Here is a 27,618-nt window from a genome sequence, read left to right as displayed (position 1 = left end):
ATGTTCCAGACAGGAGCCTTGGGCAGAACAGGAGGATCCTTTTGTCCCGCGACCACCTCTCAGCACCAGGACGTCTCTCTGCCTTTTATTCTACTTCTCTTTCTAGAGGAGTGGTGGAATAAAAATCGATAGAGGTGTAGAAGTGTGGAAAGAGTGGAAGTGTCTGTGCCCTACAGTGTCAGTACCCCAGGAGAATTTCTTCTGCTCATTTGATCCCCAAACCGTGGCCTGGTGGGCTGGTCTGAACATCCCTGGCTCTGCTGTGTCTGAGCCACAGGTCCCGAGGCTTTGATCCCAGCCAGCTCACACAGGTGTCCAGCTGCTCCCACTCCAACAATGGACCAGATCTATCTCAACCTCTCTGTCTGGGGTTACTTGAGTTAGTTAAAGCACAGACACCCTGCTTTCACTTGGCATTAGTTGCTCAGTGGAGGCTCAGAATTGACCCACTAAATTATGTCTGCAGTAAATGCATCACAATTTGAAAACATCTGTTGACTCAGGCTGCTGGAAATCTCTTTCAATGATTGCATAAACTATTTATTCTTGCTTGAGTTGATCAAATATCTGGTAAAGGTCTTCGGTTCGTGCTGCTTTTATGAATCAGTCGGGGGCTGGGGGGGCTTGGGCGCTGCTTGCTCAATAGCACTTCATCTTGAGAGAATAAGATAAGAAAACAATGTCAGGGTCAGTACCAGTATCTATAGAGAAGCTCCGCTCCTTTCAGCGGACGAGAGCGGAATTCATTTTAGAATGCAAACTGGGTGGTCTTAAGCCTGATCTTCATGTGGGCCATGTATATTAAACAAGTATCAAAGAGCCCCTCATTGAACTTTGCATGGACTAATAGCCTTGGGCCTGATATTCCTACTACACAGATAATTACAGACATCTCTCTGCTCAAGCAAAACAAGAGCGGGAGGACCTCAACAAGTGCCTGACCAAAAGAACTAATGAGCTGGTAAATGTGGAAAGCAGCCCATTTTCATATGTTAATGTTAAAGTTTGTAGTGCGGGGCTGTGGAAATGGCTTAGCTGTATGAGCTGCCACACTCAAAATGGGGAAAAAAGGGTTTTGTGAGAGGAGTGGGGGGTGTGGGGGGGCAGCATTTGATAGCAGCCAGAGTTTTCATTGCTGTGAGATGGTACACTGTCTCACAATCTAAGCCAATTAAAGAGCACTGAGCTGTGACCTGCGGGCTATAGAGACGAAAACAAGCCTGCTCAGTAAACGCTGTGACCACCTCTCTCCACCGCTTGCCTTGTGAAAAGCCAAGAGCCTTCATCAATATTCCGCCTTTCTTCTCCAGAAGAAAAGAGTGAGGGGTTGCGGACACTAAGTGGCATTGTGCTCCCCTGCGGGTTTGGGTAACCTTGCAGCGGCGGCTGCGGTAGGGGCGGCACCGAGCTGGGCCGGGGTCCTCTACACCGACTGAAAAGGCCCAAGCTCATTACACAGGCCTGGGACATGCTTGACAAGATGAGAAAACACAAAGTAGTCTGAATGACTGAAAAGAGAACAGGGCACCATCTGCTCTGGGGTTAAGCCACGACACAGAGAAAGTGACGATGATTAGAGGGGTAGACAGGGAGAGAGACAGCGAGAGAAAAAGAGAGGGCACAGTTCACAAGTTGCAAAATATGAAGGGAAAAATGACCATTGGCAAAGGTTTGGTACAACACAGACAGCGATGAGAGGGATAACAGGGCCAGTAAAAAATGTGTCTCCATTGGCACTCTCTCTCACTCTTGATCTTTCTTTTTAGTCTTCCTCTATTCCCCACTTTGTCCAAACTACTCTGCGAGAGCCACAGTGATCTGTCAGAAGACAAAAAGAAAAAAAACCCCCAGAAGAGTGAGAGCACTGAGATGAAAGGAGTAAGTGAATAACTGATTAAGTGAAGAACAGAGAGGGAGACAACACAAAAATAGACATGGAAGGGGAAAATGCAAAAGAGGCCTCCCCCTGTGTGACCTACATACCTGCTAAACCTGCTGTCAGCGGTGGCCTGCTCCTCTCTCATCACTTAGTGAATTACTTTACATAATCTTTAGGCCCTCCCTGTGCTGTTAGTGGGCCTACTGTGGGAAGCTGCCTGCTGCTGCTTTCTTCGATACCTATTGTGGTTAAAATATCAAGGCACAGACGGACAGTCTTCCAGGCAAATTTGACCTTAGGTGAAGTGGCTAACCCCCGCGCTGCATTAAAATGGGACACACAGCAGCTGAGTAACTTGTAGGTGCAGCACGTTTATCAGCACGTTTAAACGCAGCGCGTTTGCGTGTCTCCAAGGATGCCGCTCAACCCCGCTGACTGATCTGCAGTTATGATGCGATGCCTCTCCCGTTCAGCTCAAGGTTTTCCACAGGAGATCATGGATTGGAATGGTCAATATGATCGAAGCGCTCGTCTAGACTGCAATGAAAAAGAGAAGCGCTGGCAGAGCAGCTGTCTATCATTTGAAAGGTCAGTGAAAGAGCAGTGTGATCAGTACAAATACAGTTCAGTAGATCTGCAGGTATCAAATGTGTGTTAGCAGTGTAGGTTAGGACTGATAGAGATACAACTGCAGAAAGCCAGGATGAAAATCTTAGCAACAACATATTACTATCGTCCCATGCTCCCCACTCTCACTATACCTGCTGCTGAATATGTTGTGTATTTCCTTTTCTCTACTGGCCTTTCCCTGTGCATTAATAGACTGGTTAGACTGATAATTTAACTGTAAATATTGTTAACATGTGAATGTGATGTTTTGCGTGATGGACACTGTTCTTTGTGCTGGCCTTAGTATTGTATCGCATCGTATCGCTCTGTATCGTATCATATCGTATCGTATTATACCATATTGTATCGTATTATATTGTATTGTAAGGTAACATAACGTAAGGTGATGTAACGTATCGCAACGTATCGCATGATATTGCATCATATTGCATCGTACCCGGGGATTCCTCTGTGATTTTCGAGTGAACTTAAAGAAGAGAGAAAGGAAAGAGGTAAAAATTTGAAAGATGCTAACATGACGTAAGCGTACTATGACATTTAAAATCCAAAGGCTAGGGATAGACGAGGACTTCTAAGGACTTTAAACCCAACTGTCATATCTGAGTCTGAAAGACCATTTTTGTTAGTACCTCGCTTGGGTTTATTTCTGTTACTAGCTGTAGCAGCGCGACCATCATATCTTCCTCACTGCCTCCAGGAGACAGGCAACCCATACAGAGATCACTCATCATTCAAAGTGTGTGTGTCTGTGTGTGTGTATGTTTAACGGTGTGTGTGTTTAAGGGTGTGTGTGAGGGAGCCTAAAATGTGTTCCAGACTTTTCAAACATAGGTCTGTCGCATCTCCGCAGGCTGACAAATCACATCTCTGCTCAGAGTTGATTCATTTGCCATTTTTGTGAGCCAATAAGAGGGGAGGAGACAGGATAAAAGAGCTGATCAAAAGAGGAGCTTCAAAGCAGCAAAGAAAAAGTGTGTCCCTTGTAGCCTATTAGATGAGGCCCTCTCTCTTTGAAGCAGGCTTCTGGGCCATAGGTGACCAACATAATGGACATTGTACACAATGGTGGTCTATTCTCCAACTCCAGCCAAATGACCAGAATCCTGTGTTTCTCATCAATAAGAAGACTGTACAAAATGAAGGAGGGTGCTGCGGTGCGGAGGGATAATGGGGAAGAATCTAACTTGCTCCAACTGCAAGGGATCAACAGAGAGTATGTGTACGCATACAAATGTCAGTATTTTGAAGTGCAGAACTTGACAGACTTTTTTGTTCCATCATATTTATTTCAGTGCAGAGGCCATTTTTTTTAATTTCTGAGATCAACCCAGAAACAGGGTGCTGTTTGATAACCAGTGACCTAAGATTACAGGTCAGTAAGATTACAGCAAGTCAAGGCAAGGAGCCAAATGGAGTTTAACAGAGAGTAACATAGCCAAATGGAAGTCAACAATAAATGCTGTATTAACATGGATAAAGATAGGTCTGTGGGTAGTCTCCTTATGGCACTCACCCACAATGCCCCAGCAGGGCTGTGATTGGTGTAGTTGCTGTTCCTTGATTTTCACAGTCAGTGTAAAGAGCTGTAAAACACAGACATAGCCTAATGTCTACAGCCACTGGCAGCTGGCTCCCTGGGGAGCCACTCAGCGGTATAGTATATAATGTTATGCCAACTGTTAATTGTGTGCTGACAACTCTTAGCCACAGGAAAGAGCCACACTCTCCAAAATTACATTTACATCACCAGTGTCCCATTGTTCACAAAAGACCAAGACAAAAGGGCACAAAACAACCAATTAAGGAAAGCCCCAAATCCCTTTTGCTATTGCTGGAGAAGGAACATGAATGCATAACACACTTCAGCAGAAACAAGTTCTGAGAAGAATGTACCAGTGCATTTTGGGACAAATTATTCAACCTTTAAAAAAAAAAAGAGGGGAAAAATAAATAAAAATACTTGTCCTTTGATTTGGAATGGATTACTTAAATGTTCCACTCTCTCTACTTGCTGCTTTAACATAAAAGAGAGACCACATAGGGCCGAGCCAAGTTGCTGTGATAGTTTTCTGTGTACCTTCACATTGCCGTGGGCATGTCTGCTGAGTTTCAGAAGAGCCATTTATGTTGGCTTGTTGTTCTGTGACACTCAAGCCGTACCACTGGGGGAGCAAAATGCATAAAAATCAATAACATCCCCCAAATAAAACAGCAAACAAGAGAATAAAACTAATCCTCTTGACAGTTGTTAAAACAGGATTCGATGCTCCTCCATTTCTGATGCATTTTTTTTTTTTTATTATTGGTGGTTCTTACAAGGGAGAGAGGGAGGTACATGACAAGCTTGTGGTTTTCTGGCACCATATGGCACTTGTGAGTGCAGCTGAGTTTTCTCTGCCGACTGTGGCAGAGGCACAGTGCTAAATAAAGCAGCCACCGCCATCAATACTTAACACATCATGGCCACCAAGGAAAAACACATTTGGAGATATAAACTTATGAGATCAACACAATCAAGTATATAGACAAAAGAAAACTTGTGTGGATAACGAGGATGAATTTGAGTGTACTTGTGTCATGGTGATGTTTTTAAAAACAAAACACTTGTAAGGAGAGAAAAGGAAAAAGAGAAAAAGCAAGTGAAAGAGGAACATTGGGCATGCCAGCTGCGGCAGCCTCTGTGCCGGTGTAATGGTGCCTTCTCTCTCTGCTGTGGTGAGATTGAGATTGCTGTGATGGCCCGCTGTGTCTATCTGTCTCTCCCTCCTCTTCCTCTCCATCTCCCCTGCAGGGTCCATCCCGCCTGAGTTTAGTATGCCATTACAGCCTATCCCCCGCCTGCCCCTCTGGCCCGCTCCCAGCCACGCTCAGGTAGAGGCCAATACTCTGAAGTATCCTCTGCAGCATCCTCCCATAGACAAGGAGCAGCTCTCATCCCGCAGTCGGCCTCCAGCCTCCAGCCGAGGCCGGCTTTCTCAAGGGAAGGAAAATAGAAGGAACATTGATATATTGAAGATTCAGGCGCCCTCGACAGCTGGGCAACAATTGCAAGGTTGTTTACTTTTTATATTCTGCTGCATATTGAGAGCAAAATTAAGGGAGCAGCATTACGTTTTGCCCACATCTGAAAAAAAAAAAAGATAAAGTGTGTCGGTAATAGGCACATACACAACAAGTGTAATAAGAAACACCACTGCAGACCGGTTGTGCACGGCATAGAACCAGTTCAGGTTTGTGTCCGTGCAGTGCATGAGATGCAAATGTTTTACAGGGGGAAACGTGCCCAAAGTTTGATTGGAAAGAAGGATGAGCCGCTGTTTACTCAGTGGCATTGTATCTGGGCAGCCATTAAATCTTACCTTTGGAGCTAAGACACTAGATATCGACTCCTGTAGAAGAATCACACTGCATGAAGGAAAAACAACTTCTGTTCACAATTCAGATTTATTTATTCCTTGCTTTAGGCTAAGAGAGCCTTATTTTAATTTATGGGTGTTCCATGAGCTTACTGAAGCAGTTGCCCACTCTCAAAAAAGGCTTGCTAGATAGATATTACAAAGACAATAACAAAATAGCCTCAATTTCCATTTTAAAGTATGTTATGAATATTCATACACGAAGGATCTTGGATTCTGATTCAATTTGGTGAGCCTTTATAACATCCCAAGTATTAGAGTGAGAATCTCATTGCCTCTGCTGGGGCGATGGTGCATACATATGATTTATATAAATAAGTGGTGAGCATAGCCAGAACATCCCTCTACTGCCTTGCATATTTCTACTGCATATGAATATTCTAGGGACATGGGAATATTTGAAGGTTTCATTTCAAAACGCTATATTTACATTTTGGGGGGAAAAAAAATCTGCTACCTGAAATCCATCAGGCAAAAAACATAAATGATTCTGTTCTCAAAAAATGAACCATTTTCTTCAATACTAACCCATAATGTGCTCAACTTTCATGCCAGCAGTCATTATGGGAGGTGTCATGTTTTTTTAAGTGGTGGATATCTCAGTTTGGAAGATGTATGTTCATGTATATTAATTTTTGATATGTACTGTCAGGACGTTGTGGCTGTAACCCTTACACTCCATGCTGTTGGTTTCTGATAATGTTGCAGATCTAGAAATGTAAGCTTTTTCCCTCAATGTAAGTCATTGTAAGTTGTAAGAACAACAGACAAATGCCTAAAACATACAGTATACTCTATGTAAATAATAACAGACGTGAACCTACAGTATGAACAACAGATGGGATAGCTTGGTAGCATTGATTGATAAGTCTGATATTATCCATGTACTGCAGCTAAGCAGTTCCCTATTTCACTGTCGAATGTAAACTACAGATTGAGACGACATATGTGTAGAATTTAAAATTAATACATTAGCAAGTTATAATGATGATGAGAGTGAAAATGAATAAAAAAAAACAACAAGAAAGCTATTTTCCTGAGCCGCGTGCTATTTAGTGTGACTGAACTGAGATGTTTAGCTGTGACACACACTTCCATATGTGCAATATTATGATATGTGAGAAAAGCATGGTGTGAAGACTCATTGCAGACAACTGGGAGCATGTGGAGAAATGTGTGAATGTAAGGGGAAGTATTTGAGAATACAGTAGAAGCATGTCAGTGTCTGACATTTCCTAAATTGACTGTAATTAAACATGTAATTAATAATGTATCAAGTGTACCGTCTCTCTCTTTCTCTCCCTCTCTCTCTCTCTCTCTCACCTAACATGCTAACACATACAGTTTGACCCTTTCATTGCAAGGTTCATCAATAAACCCTCCAGCTATTACAACCAAGTTGACAATAGCCTTTTTTGAACAAATGCATCAAAATGTAAAGTACAGCTGGTTTGATGTCAGCTAGATATTGCTGATTGGCCTACAGACTGCCATGAATTAATAATTTACACAAATGAACATTCAAGCAAACAACAATTCACCAAGCAATGAGATGACAACCAATATTCCAACAGTATTTAAGATCAAAGACAAGGCAATAATTATTGTTGTGCTTGTGAATTATTACCTGATCATGAATAAAAGTTAATGTCGAAAGTAGAGAATACAACTAACAGGTGAGACTTCTGGTGCAGAAGATACAGTATGAATGTGAGTGGGTTAGTGTGTGTGTGTGTGAGTGTGTGTGTGTAGTAACCTAATATTCATCTGTCCTCGAATTGTTTGATTCATTATTCATTCCTCCCATCAATACGTGCCATTTTATTACTCCTTTCAATAAAGCAGATTTAAACTCTACGGCCATGAGCAGCCAGCCTGATTACAGTTATTATTTTTAATAAGAGTATTGGCTCGGGAGTCATTTGGTCTTGTCCTGTGAATAGCCGGTTACGGATGGCTAAGCTGGGCTGTACTGGGCTGCGTTGGACCGCGTGTGATTCAGACTTTCAATATCCGAGACGGTCTGGGCCTGCACTGTGTCCGAGGCTCCTGCCCGCTCCTCCTTACAGAATGCAATCTGCCTGCAATCAGGAATGACATGGCTGTTTACTGCCTGACACCGCCACCTCACAGCAGCCACTGGTAACCCTGGACAGTGACAGACACTGGCGGGCTCAGGCAAGACACAATCAACAGGCTGGAGTGAAGCTTTCCAGTGATGGAGAGCCTGTAGTGTTTGTAGGACGTATTCCAATGGCTATTCAGCGAGGGGATGGAGAGGGCCATCTCAGACAGATCTATTTGGAACGTTCACTCTCACCCTAAATTAATTGAATGTCAGTCACAGAGAAAGTGAAATGGAGGTGAGAGAGTGTCTCAGACCTTGGTGTTTCTGCGGAGGCGGGAGGGGGGTTGGCTTGGGGTTCAATATTCTACCCTCAGCTCCTCCAGAGAATACACTTAATCAGTGACAATGTGAGCCACAGAAAAATGGGGAATAAAGACAGATATCCCATGTGGTCAATAGAAACATATACATAAGAGGGCCGTACAATATTGACACAATTGAAGCTTTGCAGTTATACCACAAATCTAACAAATATGGCTGGCGCTGTCATGGAGGTCCATTGAAGGATTGGCTATACATAAATAATAGCTAAATATATAACAACCAAGCGGGAAAAACAGAGAGATGTGAAAAAGACAGTGTAGTGTGGGTGTAGATCCATTCTGTCGCATTTAATTGTGAATAGTCTAATAATTTGTCTCCAAATTTAGGTTACTAGGTTATTAGGTTCTTTAGTGCTAGTCAGAGTTCCTGGTTTGTTAGCTAACGAGCCAGCAAACTGGTTTAGCAAAGCAGCTGTTGTTAACGCACAACTAGCCATGACTAATGCTAACTACTAGCTACATAATGTTAGCTAATGTGCAAACCAGATGTATTAAGACAGTGATGGGTAGCTGCGGTTAGCTAACAAGCTGACATCTAAATACAAAATTGGTCAGATGTATTAGTGGCAAAATACCCAGTTCCCAGTCAAAAAACAGCTCAAAACCATTTTTATTCCATACTTCTATTCACCATGTCTATTCCATACTGTTGAGATGGCCATGTCATAAGTCTAGAAATGTACTGAGCTCACTGCACATTCAGCACATTGTGCTGAGGACCTCCAATATGGCTGCCAGAGGGTGTGTTATGCCACCTGAAATACCAAGATAGTCTATATCACCTGTATTTTCAGTATGGAGTGATGTTACATAGTTAGTAGAGTAGATGTTACCTTCCATCTCCTGTGTGTTTCCTGTGTCCTCTTCCTCTGTATTTACAGCATGTGGCTCTTCCTCTGCTTGAGAAAGGAACCAAAGCTGTGATGGTTTGTCGCACTACACATTCACAACATCAGTGTTGTCTCTTCGCATTCAGAAGATCGTGCTCTCATTCAGTTTGCGTGGAATGAATCCGTGTGTTTACGAAAGGAGTGTTGGCTTCCCATTTGCCTTTAATCAGCTCTGTGGTGTGTGGGTGTGTGTGTGCGTGTGTGTGTGTGTGCTCTGCATTGTGAGGCTCCTGTGACAGACTAAATATTGCATGTCCTCTCTAAACTGCAAACAGCAGCACAATACTGGTCACAACTTGAGTTCCCTTTCCTCCTCACTTGGTTCTGGCTATGCTGCGTTGAGAGTTTCATTTGCACAGACACACACACACACACACACACAGACAGAAGGAGAAATAAATGGGAAAAACACTCCAGTGGGGAACACTCTCATTCTGCGCTTCTACAGTTCCATCCCAACCATGTAATTTTAGATTGCTGGTAAACCAAATTTTTAAATAAACATCTGTGTTTTTATTTTTGTTAGGCTGTCATTACGTTAGCCTTGTTGAAATAGACATTTCAGCCATTTTACGGACTTGTTCATATTTGCTGCCTCTGCTGTCAAAACAGTAAGAATGAGAGACTGGTACGCCACAAGTATATTGATGTCCTGTGTGTATCTGTATCATCAGTTGTGTAGATTAAATGGATATCACTCGTAACTAAACAAAAGCCTTATTGAAAGTAATTAGAAGCCTAAATAACAGTCTCTGTCTATGGCCGAACTTTCAGAGATGGCTAAGTTTTTCCAGCTACTTCTTCCTGGTCTGCAATGTTGCAACTGTTGTTAATCCAGACCTGAGTCGAATAGTATTGGGTGTCATATGGATAGCATTTGCCACATACAGTATCAGAAACTATTACTCAGAAAGAAAAAAGAGTATCAGAAAAATTAGACAATCAACGGAATGTATGTTAAAGTTAATTTGGAATAATATTTGTGATTGACAACAGACCTCATGCTAAATGGGTGCATGTACCCTCACATACATACCTTTGTCTTCATCTTTGTCTTTCTCGTCGTCAACGCCTTTGTCATCATCTTTGTCTTCACTTTCGTTTTCATCTTTACCCTCTGCGTCATTTGATTCCTCATGGCCTGAATCCTCGTCTGGAGGCAGGCCAACATTGAAACACAAAAAAAAATAAGTGAGCTTTGAAGGATGAATTCAAGGGTAGGGAGTAAAAGTCTAAACAGTGCACCCTGTAAGACATGGGGAAAAACAAGGCCAGACTTCATTAGTGCTGACAGAAATCGCTCAGAGATATTTCAGACCAACAGGTTGACTGTTCTTTTCCTGTTTGATATGCACCAAGGTTGAAATAAAAAGATATAAAAAGTTCAGAATAAAGGTTGGCGGAGAAGGTCATTCTTACAAAGTAACCAAGACCACGAAATTGGCCAACACATTGATCTGCGGCCTCATTTTCACATGCAATAAACAAACACACACACATGTGCACACACACACACACACACACACACACACATATACAGAAGAATGATGCAACTACTGAAAAGCTTCTCTGTTTGTCTCTCATGAGAAAGTAATTACCAATCTCAGGTCTAGGATAGCATTGCAGGGCGGCATTCGCTTCGACTCTCCCATAGAATATCTACAAAATTCATGTTCATGAGAGGCTGAAGGCTGTATCTGTCAAATCTTTGTCAATGGAATGGGATTTAAATAAAACAAAAAGAGAGGGAAGGCGAGGCACTGCACGCTGCCAGTATGCAAATGCAGAATCTTAATTATATACCAGCACTACAGCAGAAATTTGGAGAAAGAGAAATGGCTCTGGCTCAAAGATAATGGCTGCCTCTTTGTAACACACACACACACAGACACACACACGCACAAGCACACACTTATTCACAAACAAGCATTCACAAACATCTGTTTACACACAATCCACTTGAGGTAGTCGCTGTCAGCTATGAAGTACACAACTGTACACAAACGGTAAGCATAGGGACGTTCAAACAACACAGTTTCAAACAACACAGTTTCACACAACGCAACGCAACACAACACAACGCAACACACATCAAACGGATACATCCCTCAGAGTCCTCAGTCTGTCAGTCCTGCCTATACACATAAGTCCAGAGCAGTAATAATGGTGTACAATAGTCTTTCCTCTGCTGCTAATAAGACTGAGCAGGTTAGCTCTTTGATCAGGCACTATCCGTAAACACACACTCAAGCTGAAGAGGCAAGCAACAAATGAGCTGCATGTCCGAGTCTCACACACACACACACACACACACACACACACTGCAGTGACATCTAAACATTAAGGTCAGCCCATACAATTCTCTAGAGATAAGAGTCAGATCAATGTTGTGCATTCCATCCCACTCAGTCAGCGATGTTTGGATTGTGTGGTGGCAATTATTCACACAGACAATACTACAGTATATGACACCCACCCGCCCAACCCCCCCCCACCACCCACCCCCAACCACTCCTCATGCCCCTTGCCCCCTTGCAGAATCCTTCCAAGCTGTAAGTGAACTGTACTGTACCTTGGTTTTGACTCTCCATCACCACGTCCCCACATTCTGCAGCTTCTAGAAGCGGAGAAGGAAATCAAAAAGAGTGAATTGACTTGGCTTTCGATATCACCTCAAACAGCCTTTTCATTCCATCTCTTTGTGTAGCTTTGTCTTTGTACTGCTGTATGAGAGCTATGGAACCACAAAGACATGCATAAATTAAGTGACAAAAAAGAACGGAAAAAGAATGTCACTTCTAAAGCCATACATAATTGAGGGATTTCTTTGTTCCATGCTTGTGCGATAAGAGAATTTTTTTTTTTTTAGTTAGAGTGGTGGCACACAGGATGGAGAGACTGAACTGGAGCAGATTGAAATTCCACTTTTGACGACAAATGACATCAAGAAGCACGGACGGAGCTGGTGGGCTCAGAACATCTGTTATTGGTCTGCAGAGGTACATTACCATTCTCAACCTCCTCTTCATCACCTGTTTCCTCTTCATCTGAAAACGGAGGGAGGAAAGGATTCATTTCAAAATGCCACACAGTTTTTGGAAAAGAAGTTACCTAATGTTCATTGCTCAATGTTAAAAAATACAACTCATCATATAATTTACAGTAGACTGGTAATCTGTTCTGGGCAAATTGCTTTACTTAATTAATAGCATCTATGAAAATTCATAGTTTCATGGCTGCAATTATCTTGTGAGAGCCGGTATCGCATTTTAAAATGGCAGACAAATCACTGGGGAATGACGCTCTTCATATTAAAGTACCTACCTACCTACCTACCTATACATCATGCTTGCTCATCAACCTCAAATTTAGCATCATGACAGAAGAGGCCTGTCTACCATTACCAACAATGCCAAAGTGAAATCTGGCCAGTTTATGCACAAGAAAGGCAGAAGTTTGAATAATGACACAAAATAAGTTTTATCCCCCCCATCGCATCTGCTACCCCCCCTTCCCTGTCTCTCTCTCTGTCTCTCTCTCTCTCTCACACACACACACACGCACACACACACCAATGACATTTGGGACAAATTGAGTAAATGAAAGCCATGACACCAATAAGCGAACATGCTCCACAATGGCTATTGTGCAGCTTCTATAATTGCTTTTTTAACAAGCTGCAGAGAGAAACCATTTTTTCATATCTATGCAATTTTGCCCTGCACTCAGAACAATAAAAATGCCAGCCTCTATTAAATGGGAAAAAGACCAGTTCTACCAGGGCTGCATGTTTGTCTCAAGTGCCTCTGTCCATCAAACAGAATGCTGGTGACACACAGTGGATGGCAATCCTTTTTATTAATCATGACTGGCACTGTGAGATGGAGCCACGGCCATGGGGTTGAAAAGAATACTTCATTGGGAGCGCGGGTTAAGATGAATGCTTCATTGGCTACGAGGTCACACAAAAGGTTATTCTACATTTAAAAATTATGCATGACTGCTGTATCTGTCTAAAGTGATCCCAAACAACAGTATATCAGATACGACAAAGGGCTGAATGCAATTTCCTCCATGTTATTTGATCATTCCTATTTGCCTTATTGAATGGAACAGTATTCAATTTGTGATAAGGGATGCTAAGGGCAAGATCGTGGATAAACACACACACGCAAACGCACACACACACACACGCACACAAAGCAGACAACAAAAGATTCTATGTAGGGCAGATGTGATTTATAATGGCTCTAAGTTAGGTTCAGTCAGAGCGCTGTCTCTCTCCACGGAGCAGAAACCCCACCAACATCTCCACCAGGTTGCTCAGTCATGAGCTCCAAACAGCAGGTGGCAGCATTGTCACAGCTTTCCTACTTGATACCCACAATATACAGCTCTCTCTTTACTGTGCATGAAGGTCTAATTGGCATACTTCACGCAGAAGGGCTGAAGCCAAAGTCCACACCTCCAGCCTTTAAGTGTCAATACTCCCATGAACGGCACTTATAGAAATACAGAGAAAAACGGCAATTTTAAGCGTTCGTCTGGACGTGTTGGATGAGACAGAAAGAGTAGTATTTTGGTGAGTAAATGTAGATCTCTCTCTTTCACACACAAACACATGTGAATGATTTATTTATGTCCACATCAGTTACAGATGTATCACAAGGACATAAACAATTTAGATGCTGATAGGCGTACCTACCAGCTACATATCATGTGACCTACTTGCATGACCATTGAGTAGACAGGAAAACATTGACTACAGTGGATATTTCTAAGGTGCAAAAAACAGTACCTCCTGTGCACGAATGTGAACGAAAATGTGAATTACGTGAGCGTGCACACACACACACACACACACACACGCCCCCGAGTTACACTCTATCTGTTTCTCCGTTTCTGCTTTTCTTTTCATTAAAGCCAACTGGAGCAAAGCACAAAGAAAAGATAAAAAAAGAACCTTGAAACATTCATGAGACCTGTGTAAAATATAAAGGGCTCTAAGATGACCAACAGCTGTCATTCAAAGACCTCTTGCAGGTGAAAAATCTTGTGTGTGTGTGTGTGCGCTGTGAGTGCACGTGTGTGTGTGTGTGTGTGAGTGATGCTTGACAGTGTGCCAAAGTGTAAAAGATGGCATCCCAGGGAGAAGAGCCTTTGATTCACTGTGCCTGCAGAGAGCTTGTTTGAACACAGAGGGAAGGCTCTGTTGTGGCCAAGTAGGCCAGCAGACACTTATGCACTACTACTTAGGGAATACACCCATCCATCCATCCATCCAGTCATTAATCTTCATCTCTATGCTTGGTGCCATATCTCACCCTCTCCCCTCTCTTTCCTCCTCTTCCTCAGTTCTTTCTCAAGTCTAACATGCCAGGCAAACAGATCCAGCCAGGCATTGATTTCTGGCTCAGTGTGCACATTTTAGTGTGCCCTGTGACATCCACTAATCTCACTAATACCAATCTGATATCAAATAATAGACACAGTGGGGCTGCTTGCCAACTCAGGTGTGCCCTAAAGAGAATCCTCTCTACTAGACCCCTCTGCCAGCATTCGGCTCTGTGTCTCACCCTTTCTTTCCCTCTCTCTCTCTCTCTCTCTCTCTTTGCCTCTCTCTAGCTCTCTCGCTCGCAGCATCTGTATGCTGTTCTTGGGTTTCATGTGGATTACATCACAACGTGGCTCATCACACACACAGTGAAACTGTGGCTCTTTTCAAATACATTGGGGGGTTATTTGTAGTTGACTATGGGTTGAGCCCGGCCCTCTTTAGAAGCAGAGTCAAAACACTGTCCATTAAATTTGACCATCTCCCCTGTTCATCAATCATGCTGGTCTTAAAAGTATATACACACAGTTAATGCTGGTGATAACTGTGTGCTCCTCACTGTCCTCTCACTTTAGCCCACCAAGGCTGAACAAGCATTTTGCCCTTGCAGTGACACAACAACCATAAATGTAGTGGTCGCTGTGTGTGGGACAGGGCGGACCTATAATTACCTCTAGTCCGCTAACCCGTGTATTTATCATCGAACAACAGTGCAGAAAGCCTTAATGTTTTCTCTTCATCAGTATTGTGGCTAAAAGCCCCTCATGCCCGACCCCCGGACCCGGGGGGGTGAATCCCCTAAGGAGCGCATGTGATGGATCACACTGAGGCATCGTGTGTGTCGACACACTACACAAGCTCTGCTGCAGAGTATAATTTATTCTAAAAACCGCTACACATATCGACTGTGCCAAATGGGTGACGCGCTGCATGGACAAGATGGTGAAATATGGTGTCTTGTTGATGTAAGAACGTCTAACAAAGGAGTGAAGTGTACTCTGTCTTGCTTTGAGAGGTCCTGCATGGGCCTCTTAAGGTCTGAAAATGTCTGTCTTACATAACTGACAGTCTGTTCTTGCAATTACCATCCCCTCTGCTCTGTGCAATCTTGACATCTGAGTGCTCTCTATGATTAATCCTTCCTATGCGCTACATACAATCAGACCTAACCTTTACAGTGCAGGCATTTAGTACAATATCATTTCGTTCCCTTCCTGTGAGAGAGGTTGTCTCAAGGACTGAGTGTTCCCATGCTAGAAAGCTGTGCCAAGGCCTTTTGTGAATGGATTAGTTACTATTAAGCTGCCGGGCCTGATAAATTAGGATTTATAAAGATTATTACAAAATACTTATGCCCTCCTAATGCTGGTGATTGAATTTGTGAATCATATTGAATTACTGCTGTGGATTATGGAAAGGTACGTTGAATAGGCGGGGGAAAGAGGGTGATGGTGTTTTGTTTAACAACACAGAATGTATTGATGCCCTTGAAGTGAATGTGCTATCTAGTCCAGTCTCTCTGCAGCTCATGTGCCTTACTCACAATCAGGTGGAAGGGCCATTTCCCCAAAGAAAACAACAATGACTGCTATCTTCAAAAATCCCCTGCAACCTTAAGGCTTGAAGACAAATGGATGGTGTACGATTTTAATTGCCTACTAACACCCTCCAGTGTAAGAATCTAATTATCTTTGGTCCATCGTATCGGAGAAGCCTATAATTGTTTCAATATTATACATCCAAAGGGGCTGAAACTGCAGAATAGCCAGATAATGGCTTCTTAAACAAGTTTCCTGCTAAGAAAACATTCTTTTAAAAAAGACCAAGCTTCATCTTGTATTCATTTCCCCAAAGAGGAACTTGGCACAAGAGCACGATGGAGATTACTGACCAAGAACACACTCCATTACTTCATACACACAAAACAAATACGCTGTAAACACACCTCGATGTAGGTTGTTTCCTCCACCAGTTGTGCTACCTGGTGTGCTTAAAAAAACTACATCATTAATAACATTTGAATAGAAAGCAACCCACAAGTGGAACCATGAACTCATGCATGCACAAACACACACACACACACACACACACACACACTCACACAAAGAGGCATACGTACCTCTGTTGCTGTCTTCACTCTGATCCCTGCTTTTGGATTTCTTAGATGGTGATGTGTTACCTATAAAATAAACAAATGTTGATTCAATGACGTGGCTGGTCAAGTTTGCACCCTTAGATGAGAGGTGGTGAGGGTAAAGGTGATTTTTTGGCAAGCCTCACTCAGCCTAGCAGTGCTTATACTAACTTGGCCATTGTCTGTCTCTGCTGACCGTGCTACAAGAGCCTGGGGGAGAACTCGATGGCTCTTATGTTGTTTTGTTTTATACCTGCCTGACAAAAAATGACTCCTCTGGGGGAGGGGGAAAGAATGTGAGGCTTTGAGGCCAACTCCAGAGCACATTCTGGGACAAAAGCACCATTCCATGTGAGAATGGCAGTCATTTGAACCTTTGAATAGGCTCCAGGCAGAACTGAATCAAACCCTGGCTGATGGAGCAGAATAAAAGGCCAGTATTTGGCACCGGTGCAGAGGCCCATCAAACAAGGCCAAACTGGACCGGGGCAGGGCTGGCATGATGATACAACAGAACTAGGAATTACCAGGGGTTATTTCGGTTTGCTTGATATGGTCTGGTGCTATGTTATTATACTGTGTGCTGTGTGCAGTGTAAAATAGTTGGTGAGGAACGCAACAGAAAACGAGATAATCATTCAGGCACTACCAATAGGACAAACTCTTTAAAATGCGGTTCCTCTCAGCCAAGTCTTTATGATTTAGCCATTATGTGCACATTGGATCACTCTGGAATATCACATTTTACAGTGCACTTATAAAACAGACCTTTTATGTTCGCCCAAAATGGAATCTCATTGAAAACACAGATGCGTATAATTGGCAAATCATGAGGGTGACTTTGGGAGGAAAAACATTTTGATAGCACCCCGGGTCCCAGATCTCCGGTAATCCGAACACTTCCTCAGACAGACAGTAAAACTAACATTGTTCTCTGCTTAGTTGGTTGCACATGTACTATGACGTGTTCACGGGACACACCGGCTAGACCTGGCAGGCCTCTGCTCTCAATCCCCTTGTCCTCAATGCATGCTGGTGCTATCTAAGACCTTCTGTACTTTGGAGAACAGTGCTACAGGCGGAACATTTTATCAAGCTTTTCATAAAAAATGACATTTTCAGTCTACCAAGGAGAAAAAAACACTGCTGCTAAACTCAGCCTATCGAGTCTATTGTTCCTGCTACTCAAACAATACACCGACTTCCATGAGCCGCTCTGTTTGTGCCATTGCTTATTCAGGACATCAGTGCACAGACAAATGTCAATAGTTTATCCCGATAAGCAGTATCTGGGAGTTTCAGGCCGTGTGCCAAGATGGTGAGGCGATAAAAGCATTATGCGCTGACAGTTGTGTTTGTGCTCTCGCCCGGCGTGCGCTGCGGAGGGATGTTGCTCTGCTGTTTCTTTGTCGTTCTCTTTAGGTGGTCTGAAGGCATTGTGTTTGTAAGCCGGATGAAGAGACCGGTGTTGGGAATTAGCTGTGGATATAAGCTCTTGTAATGTAATGTACCTGACATGAAGTATTTTTAACCGTGATGTGTGAGGCCTGGGATTCGACTTGTCACCAAATGAATAAACATTCAATTTCATCTGCCGCTTAAAACCTAGCAAATCACTGTCACAGGTTTAAGATATGGCACTTGCTCAGTCTCCGTGTGCTTTTAAGGAGGTGTTAAGGTGAAAAGGCGACCATGAAATATTCTGTCACTCACCTCCCTTCAGCTGTCCCTCTGTAACCTCCATGTCATTGTCTGGCAGAGGAAAAAAAAAAAGAGAGCGTGTCAGACCGTGCTATTTTATAATGTACGATACGGCAAGTCATCACAGCCTGTCTCAGTGATTATAGTGTAGTTAGAGTACAGTGTGGTATATTCATGCCATACTACATGGCTGCCTAAACCAGTCACACGCTGAAAACACACAATCAGCAGTCTTGCCTCGGAGTGTGACTGGAAGTGTGAATCTACCAAAGGAAAACCCATCACATTCACATGTCCGCCAGCCTGCTGTAAGCCTTTCACCTCCTTCTCCCTCCTCACCACGTCAGCTGCCATGCTAGAAACTCTTCCCTACAAGCCTTAACAGCCTGCCACCATTTCCCCACCAGACAGCCTTGAAGCTAGCGAGTTATTACACCAAATGAGGTGTGTGTGTGTGTGTGTGGGGGGGGGGGGTCACATTCACAACACATTCTTTTTCAATTAAACATGAACTTGTTGGCCCAGCACAAATGACATAAAACCTCCCATTTCCTCAAATTACAAGGATTTCAGTCTGGGGGCGGATGACTGCTCCTTTTGAAAAAAACAACAACAAAAAAAACAGAACTTTTGATTTTCTTGCTCGGGTAAGTCTATTGTGTGAGACAGACTGAGTAAACCAGAGGTGTTTCTGGGTGGATGAGTTGAGATGCACAGTGGGGGAGATGAGAAGCAGGCTTTGGATGCTGCCTCAGGAGGAACTGCAGAGTGGGAGAGGGGGAGAGAGGAACTGTGGATGGCTGCTCACAGCTCCCTGCATCCCTCATACAAACACACACACACACACACACACACACATGCACACACACACTCAGATCTAGCACAGCTCAGCGTGCCTGAAGACACTTTGAGTCATGTCACTATATATGTGTGTATATATATGTGTATGGACGTGTGTGTGTATGGTATACACTATGTGTGTGGGCACATGCATGCCTGTATATGTGTGTGAATGTGCGTGTGTCTGTGCATGGGTATGCTTGGGTTAACACGAAAAGGCAAGCGTTAGCTTTGATGAAAAGCTGTTGTCATCTGTTCTGTAGAAGTGTAACCATCAGAGCTCCCTGTGGATCCAGGGACAGGCTTTTCTTTTGTATAACACTGAATAAAGGGGTACAGTGCATTAATCTAACCCTGCTTGGGGAAACAAAGGAAGGCCCGCTGATACAGTATAACAATAGTGCAAGAACGGAGACATGGGGTGTTTCAGCTACTGCCACATGCTGTAATGTTATTAACAGCTCAACACAGTTGTCAACACAGTAGACTTATGTGACTTAGTCTTAGATAACATCTGACAAACTGTCTCTCCTTTCATTCTTTACTTCCTTGCTTCATTCCTTCCTGCCTGCCTTTCTTTCTTTCTTTCTTTTTCTATCTACAGAAAGAGGGTGGTCAAACTTCCATGTGTCTCAAGGGCAGAGGGAAAGCAGAGAAAGTTACAGAGTGATCACAGTAGAGAAAGTGCCACAGATGAAATTAAAAATATCATTCCACATGGGGAGATTCATGCAAGGGATTCATATAAGGTGGCTTGGTTGTTCAGCTCGAACTTGCTATAAACAGAAACACGTGATCAGAAACCGTCAACCCCTGATGAAGCTTTTCACAAGCTTCAGAAATGGCAATCAAGATTAAGTCAATCTCACAAGTGGAATCTTCCTGGCCGAGCTTACTCGTCCCTCTAGCCTTCATGCTGATCTCTGGTATCTCCCCATTCAGTTGCAATGAGGATCCAGTCGGCAGAATGGTCTCTGCCTTAGGGCGACACCCAGAGCAATGGATATCATGGGTGTAGTAGAGTAATGCAAGACCAGCAGTTATGCAGAGGCCATAAGATGGCCAGTAGAAGTGGAGGGGGGGATGTTATTGAAGCAATATTTCGCTTCAATAACAAAACACCATAATTTTTAACCTCATGCCACTTTACCTCCACATGAGTTTATGAACAAACAACCTACAACAATAACTGCCCAAAGAACTCCATAACCAGTCTTTCATTGCACCTACTGCACAAGCTTGTAGTTTACATATGTGAAGCTATGTAAACAAAAAAAAGCAAGAACAAAGGTAAACATTAAAGTGAATGTTGTTACTCTGGATACCTTGGGCATCCAAAAGTGGTAGCTGACCATTTAATGGGTCATATGGAGGGATGCATGCTAAAAAGTGAGTATAAACTAGCAAAGTAACTAACATGTTGTATGAGAAGTTAAAAGTGAATCTGGATATTTGCCAAAGCTGACTGAGAGACTGTGAATAGCTGATCCAGTGTGCTTTCCTGGCACTCGCATCACTAACACACCATGGTCTTCTCATTTTCCTGCACCCAGGGATCACCATGTGAAACCGACATAGGCTTCATTCTCACTCTTGTGAGTGCTCCTGCAGCCGTTCCCATCACAACAAATACTGTGCTGTCTGTCAACAAATTACAGGCTTTACTTCTTTCAATGCATGACACAAGCACCGGCAGGAGGAAAGCTTCTATTAGGGACAGTGAGGGGGTTCGCATGCATTGCGAATATGAACCACTTTAAGTGCCATGTAAATAAATGTCAATTGGAAAGTCAGTGAAACAGTTGGAGAGAATGCAGCAGCCCCTGCAGATCTGTGGGCTGTGTTAATATTGGCAGCACTGTGGCTGATTGAGGAGAATAGGAGATGGAGCCCAGCTTGTGGGCAGCCACCCAGATCATATTAGTGGAGGAGTGTACCAAGAATCAATTTCAGCATGCTTTTACTCTCCAAAACCACAGCTGCCTGACTGCCTCCATGCTTGCAAATAATACCCACAATGTGCCATGGCATGCAAGTTGTCAATCACAGTCTATGAACCAATCTGAATGCCTAATAGAATCAAGGCAAATGATTAATGGCATGAATTAAGCTCTGTGTTTTAATCAATGAATGGTTTTATTCATCAGTATTGTCAAGTTTTGGTTTATCTATCTTATTCTACAAATATGACCACAGCGATTCATTAAAACATGGTTACCACTTCTAGGTGTATGCATTCCTTCAAACGATGCACTGATGGCCCCTCTTAGCCAGACAGTGAAACTCTCACAGCACCTTTGAGATGGGTACAGTTTACGGCTTTTGTAAGTAATGAATAGGTCATTATATCACTAGTTATGAGCTCATTTGGGGAGCCTGGTAATGGATGGTGAATGGCTCTACAGAGGCGATGCTTTGTGTCTAGTTTTCCTGTGTGTACTAGTGTGTTTCCATATTTGCATATTTCTGTGTGACGAGTATCTACCTTTCCTTCACAGGGACCTGCAATTCTAAACAACTGAAGTGCTCCTTCAGTTAATGCTATGTGAAACGGCCTTTGTCTATCTGTGAGGACTCCATCATTATTCATCAAACAGCTGCTCTTCTAGTGAATCTGCTTCAACACTGGTCACATACCACCGCAAAAATGACATTGGAAATACTTTCCATTTCCATTACTTTCCATTTCCAGCCATTTCCTCTAGTGTTTCATTGTGAACCCTATTTTTAGAGATTTAATACCTGTGTGTGTGTGTGTGTGTGTGTGTGTCTCTGTTTTATATGTATATGATTGTGTGTGAGTGTGTGGGTATCTACGTGTGTCTTTGCTCATGTGCTTGCATGTATGTGTATGAGTGTGCTCGTCAGCACAAGCTATTTTTCAGTTTTCTTGCAGTGGTGCGGCCTTATTTGGCTTTCTCATACTGACAGCTTGTGGGGATGCACATTGTAATAAAGCAATTTCCTGTATGCAAATGCCCTGTTTACATGTTCCTGCTCCAGTCATTGTCACTTGACAGATTGAATGAATATGAGGAAAGCAGCTATACGATGAAAAATGAGAATAGTAAGACTTCAATAAAAAATCTATTGTGCCTACTCTCAGCTCTAGACATGCTTGAAACTGATGTCATCGGGCAGATGCTGAGTTTTAGATACGCACACACACACAAATTACAAAAACATCAAGGCCACCATTCACAACGGCTCCATAACAGCTTGCTGATGGAGGAAGCAGTGGAGAAGCTCTTCCTTGGCTAAATGAGGAAGAATGATAGAAAGTGGAAGGATGAGGTAATGTGCAAGCTGCGTGGGAACATGAGAGGTGTAAGTGAGAATGAGTGAAGAAGAGACAGAGAGAGAAAGAGAAAGAGAGAGGGGGTGAGGTGTGCGTGTGTGTGTGGGGGGGGGGGGGGGGGGAAGTTGCTATGTGACAGCGGGCTGTTGAGAGTGAGAGGATGTTGTAGGATACAGAAAGGTCTTAGGCCTCTATGTGTGTGATGCAGTCAGTGTTGCCGCAAGATCCACCTGACTGGCTGTCTCTGGCAGTGAGGATGATGAGGTGCTCTGAAAGAGCCGGAGCACACCTGCAGAGATAATTCACAACCTGTGATTCACCACTGCCATTCTGCTCAGGCTAAATGCAAGTCTTCTCACACCAAGGGGTTATGCATTCCCTCCATGGTGTAATCATACCAATCAGCCTTTCTTTCTCTACAGCACACCTATCAACTACTGTTAAACTCATCAACATGGTGCAGCCAGGCTGCGTGAAACGCATGAATTCACTGCCTCACACTCTGCCTCAGTGTCTAGTCTATGATCACGGCATCAATAATTATGTTATTTTTGAGTAGTTCCTAATCAAGTATCTCAAAAGCACAATTTTTCATGTTTTATAGAGGATAGGGTGAAAGCTCTGAGCGTGTGCATGAGGTGAAAGATTTGAACAGGTGTAGGAGAGCATGGCATAAAAGAGCGGAGTGGGACCACACCTCAGTCCAGACACTGACCCTGAGTGGGACTGTGACACCTATTTAGCCATTTAGTCTGGGCCAAGTAATGGAATTAATATCCTCTCCAGCCCACACATACACACACAACACAGTGATAAAGGTGGCCCTGACCCCGGAGGTCAAAGGGCACATCACAGGCAAGACTGCGCGATGAGGAAATGCACTTGGCTTGGCAGCGTGCCGTGTGCTGCTGTGGCCTTCTGGAAAGATCCCCCATTTAATCACACCTTATAATATTGACCTTTGCAACCCTCATTAGCAACTCATTGCCTGTTGGTAAACAATAGTTTCCTGAGGAGTTATCTTCTAATAATTAACACTCAAAACTTTCCTGATTTCCTTTATGGCACAAGGCCCGTTGTTGTGCTTCTCCGCTGTTCTCACTCATGGAGACATACAGGGCAGTTATCCACTGATAGCACTTGTAAATGGCGAGAGCGATAACTGGAGAACAACAGCCCCGGAATCTCATCTCACAGCACTAATATGATGAGACGGGTGCTGGGTGCATGAGGGCAGGCAATATAATTACAGTCTCTCCCCAGAATGCAATCTTTCTGGGAAGAGTCTGGGCGGGGAGCGGGACAGATGACGGGAGCACAGGGGGAAAAAAACACTCTCCGTTTGGGAGCCGGGGGGATGAAGGCCTGAGAGCCAGTATTCCGTTGGGGAGGTGGGGAGGGAAAAGCGAGGTAAATGGGAGATAATGCTAGGCTGGTGAAGGCAGCCAGCCTCTTTCAGCTCCCCAGCTCTTCAGCTCAATCCTCCGCGGAGCCCCCATCAGAGCTGGTGACTGCTCCTGGCCTCCGAAAAAAGATGAGGGTGTGAAAGGGGGAGGGATTTGAGAGAGAGCGAGACAGAGAAGAGAGTGGGAGTAGAATATAATGGATGTTTGTTTATTTCCTGGATGGGATCTGGCAGCAGTAACCAAGGAGGAGTTAATGGTTGCCATGCATCCCATAATTCTTAGTATAGGAGTTGGGTAGATTGACACAGAAAATTAAATTAAAGTTAAATTACATTAAAGTCTCATCAAAATGTCAACATTAATGTAAAATATAAGATAGCTATTTTATTAAGTGGTCTGACCATTTAATTGCTATTCAGGTAATTCACAGACAACATGACATTTGCTTTACCAAATGTCAGCATTAATTCCCACTGTTAATCTACCAAATGATTGTGTTGGTCCCTTGAATTTGTTTAAATTTGAAGGTGTTACCTAAGCATGACAGAACCTTATAACACTGCTTCTAGGAAATGAGACAGATCTTGCTTCACATGTTCCCTTAGATACACATGGTCTTCTCAGCTGAGCCTGTCACCCAGCAGTGGTACCAATATAGAAGCCACCCTACACACAGGCCCGATATTCATCCTGCAGTAGTTCCGCAGGATTTTGCCAAACAATTCCTCAACACAGAAAAAAATGGAGCTTCTACCATGGTATCTACACTGCCTGCTGGATTCCCTGCCTATCCACCTATCAGCAAGGCTGCCTGCCTAAATACAGATGGTGGGCGATGAACCACATACCACACAGACTGAGAAAGGAGGCCTTAGAGAGAGGGACAGCAGTCCTGGTCATACTCACCATACCATAGACTATACACTACCAGTCAAAGTTTTGGACACATCTGATTGAATGTACTATGTTTTTCATTATCTTAATGCCATTTTGATCTTGAAATGTGTTTCTTAGACAAATATAAATAGTGAATTTGATGCCTATGTATGAATTTCTCTCCAAAGCCTTCGCCTTTCCATCAAGGCAAAGGTTGGCGACTGTAAAGAATCTAAAATAAAATAGTTTTGATTTGTTTAGCACTTTTTTGGTCACTGCATAATTCCATTTCTGTTATTTCATAGTTTTGATGTCTTTACTGTTCTAAAATGTGAAAAATACTGAAAAATAAAGAAAAATGCATGTGCCCAAACTTTTGACGGGTAGTGTACCTCCATACATCAATTCATTAGCAATAAGCAATACAGCGCAGAACAGCAACAGGCAATAGAAGAAATGTAATTTTACGGTCCCCCGCAAAGGTTTCATGAGCAGGACAATCAAATCAAATCCCAATAAATCTTTTCTAATTGCAAGTGAAGTAGACAGTGTGTGGGAGTGTCTTTGTTCTACTACAGTCGGCCCATGGTCTTCTCCTACGCACCTGTCGATCTACAGGTGTGCAAAAGTTCTGCTCCTTCAGGACAATCAAATGAAAGTAAACAGACGTACCTTGGAAGAGTAGAGACATTTTCTTCTTGTAGATGGTGAAATCGGTCTCGAGGAAGACACAGAATATGACCCGCGTGTCCTGCACAGGGAGGGAGAGAGATGGGAACACCATTATTGTGGATGCTCATTTCAGGAAGGTCTCTGTAGGGGATTACACATGACAAAGAAGCTAAATGGACAAGTGAAGATCTGACGATAGTGGTCGGCACCAGCGGGACACAATCATAGTCAAATTACCGTTCAGAAATCCAATTAGTTACTCACCCAATCAAGACCACCCAAACTAGACCCTTTGAGACAGCTTTTAGGGAATATTACAATGCATTACATCAGAATGAGCAGTTCTGAATGGGCTCCTTGGTTAGAGGAGTGCAATATGCCTCAGTATCACACAAAGTGCAACTACATGAAATTGCAGCATTAAAGATGAATAGTAAGTACCACAGAGCTCACTGGCTTCAAGCTTCAATTCTAATTGTATAGTAGATGGGACAAAGAGTTTGTAATCACTGTAGTTTTTCTGCTCAAACGCTAACCTGCAATTACAAATATATTAATTTTCTTCCAGCATATTTGAGTTGTTTTACTTCTATTTGTTAGCTCAGTTGAAATCCAATAATCCATTTTCCCTTTCACCCTCTGGAACGATTGAAAAATAAATCCCTTACTTAGTCAACTGAATACTTGAATGATTTCTGCCCTAATGCACAAAAAGATGATAAAATTGGAGAGCCTCACATTCTGCAGATTTCATTCAGTCCTCCAAACATATCGGCCAAATAATTCTACATATAAATGATATATAAATATGCCACTTGCTCAACAACAAATCATACACTCAGTGTTCACGAAACAGAATGAATGTTATTTCTTTGGTTTATTTATGACTTTTATCGCTATATGACTATCCATTAGCCATGTTCAATTTCCATATTGTGTTAACTTGTCTAAAAAGCACTGAGCTGTTGAAAGACTGCAGAGAAGGAGGTCACTTCTTTCACCCTTCTCTAAGTGGGTGGAGCCTTGGGTGTGCAGGCACCAGCCAGAGTCAGAGAGATGCATTACACACCATGGCAGCAGATAATCGCTTGACTGAATAATGGCAATTTTACACAACAGCCGTAATGGTAGCCCCCCACCGTCCTCCATGTAGTGATAGTGGTGTTACGGGGAAATAAAGGGAGCTCACGAGCTTTAGCCCCATTCCAGCTCCTGCCCAACACAAGGATCTGATTCAAAGAGGCACCCTTCTGGTGTTCATACAGACATATATCTATTAATAGTTTATGATCCGTGCTTTGGAGTGAATGTTAGGAGCTGAATCCAGGATGGTAACATTTTATTTTGCTAGATGTCTTGGGGGGGGCTTTGTTCATATGATGTAGACTCACTCTCTCGACCCCTCACCCCGATAGAAAATGAAAGAAAGCTTTAAGTCTCCTTTGAAGTCATGGGCTCGCTGACAAACAGATTGTGCGAGAAGTGATAATACGCCAAGATAGTGCATACCACTGGGTGCTAGAAGGCCACAGGACAGCAGCTCCCCAGGAATTTCCATTACTCTTTTATGGAGCTCCATTCTAAAACTGACTGCCCACTGTGAAACAGGATGAATCATAAATTCATGCCTTGCATGGAGACACACAGATGGGCATTCGCGTGCGCACACACGAACCCCCCCACCCCCACCCCACACACACACACACACCCACAGGCAGCATTAATGTTGATTTTTTTTAATGATTCTATTTCTCGTATGCTGCGTTTTATATAAAAGGAGGGCAGAAGAAATATTACTCTGACTGACAACTCTCCCTCCCTCCCTCCCCTTCTCATGTTTCTCTTGCAATATGTCTAAGTGCTGTATAAGGACTGTGCAAGTTTTTTCTTCTATGTATCAAAAACACATTATATGGCCTTTGATGTATATCAGCAAGACCAGGATGCCAAATCAAACCAGAAATGCAAGTCAAGAAACACCATTGAAATTCCGCCCGTATCCAAACATCATCGGCTGAGGCTTCTTAACAGTGTGAAATGAACCAAATCTAATGCAACTGAGAAGGTGATCTGTGACTATTTCTTTGTGA

General features: G+C 43.1%; 1 protein-coding gene across 1 annotated transcript in view; it reads right to left on the bottom strand.

The window, feature by feature from the left end:
* Positions 1 to 25,640, bottom strand: part of LOC139646081 (ADP-ribose glycohydrolase MACROD2-like) — a 33,302-nt gene extending 7,662 nt beyond the window's left edge. Inside the window, exons 1-7 of the mRNA XM_071522022.1 lie at positions 25,529 to 25,640; positions 18,449 to 18,487; positions 16,721 to 16,780; positions 12,275 to 12,313; positions 11,839 to 11,883; positions 10,303 to 10,419; positions 9,210 to 9,272 (exon numbers count right to left, since the gene is read on the bottom strand). Of these exons, the coding sequence (XP_071378123.1) occupies positions 9,210 to 9,272; positions 10,303 to 10,419; positions 11,839 to 11,883; positions 12,275 to 12,313; positions 16,721 to 16,780; positions 18,449 to 18,487; positions 25,529 to 25,640 (475 nt within the window). The remainder of the gene's footprint in view (positions 1 to 9,209; positions 9,273 to 10,302; positions 10,420 to 11,838; positions 11,884 to 12,274; positions 12,314 to 16,720; positions 16,781 to 18,448; positions 18,488 to 25,528) is intronic.
* Between the last annotated feature and the right edge of the window lie 1,978 nt (positions 25,641 to 27,618).

The sequence above is a fragment of the Centroberyx affinis genome, unplaced genomic scaffold (assembly GCF_046629955.1).
Source record: "Centroberyx affinis isolate AG114_WGS23_722 - 3 ecotype Tasmania unplaced genomic scaffold, CSIRO-AGI_Caff_v1 ptg000008l_1, whole genome shotgun sequence".
Lineage (NCBI taxonomy): Eukaryota > Metazoa > Chordata > Actinopteri > Beryciformes > Berycidae > Centroberyx > Centroberyx affinis.
This window is presented reverse-complemented; position numbering and strand designations above follow the sequence as displayed.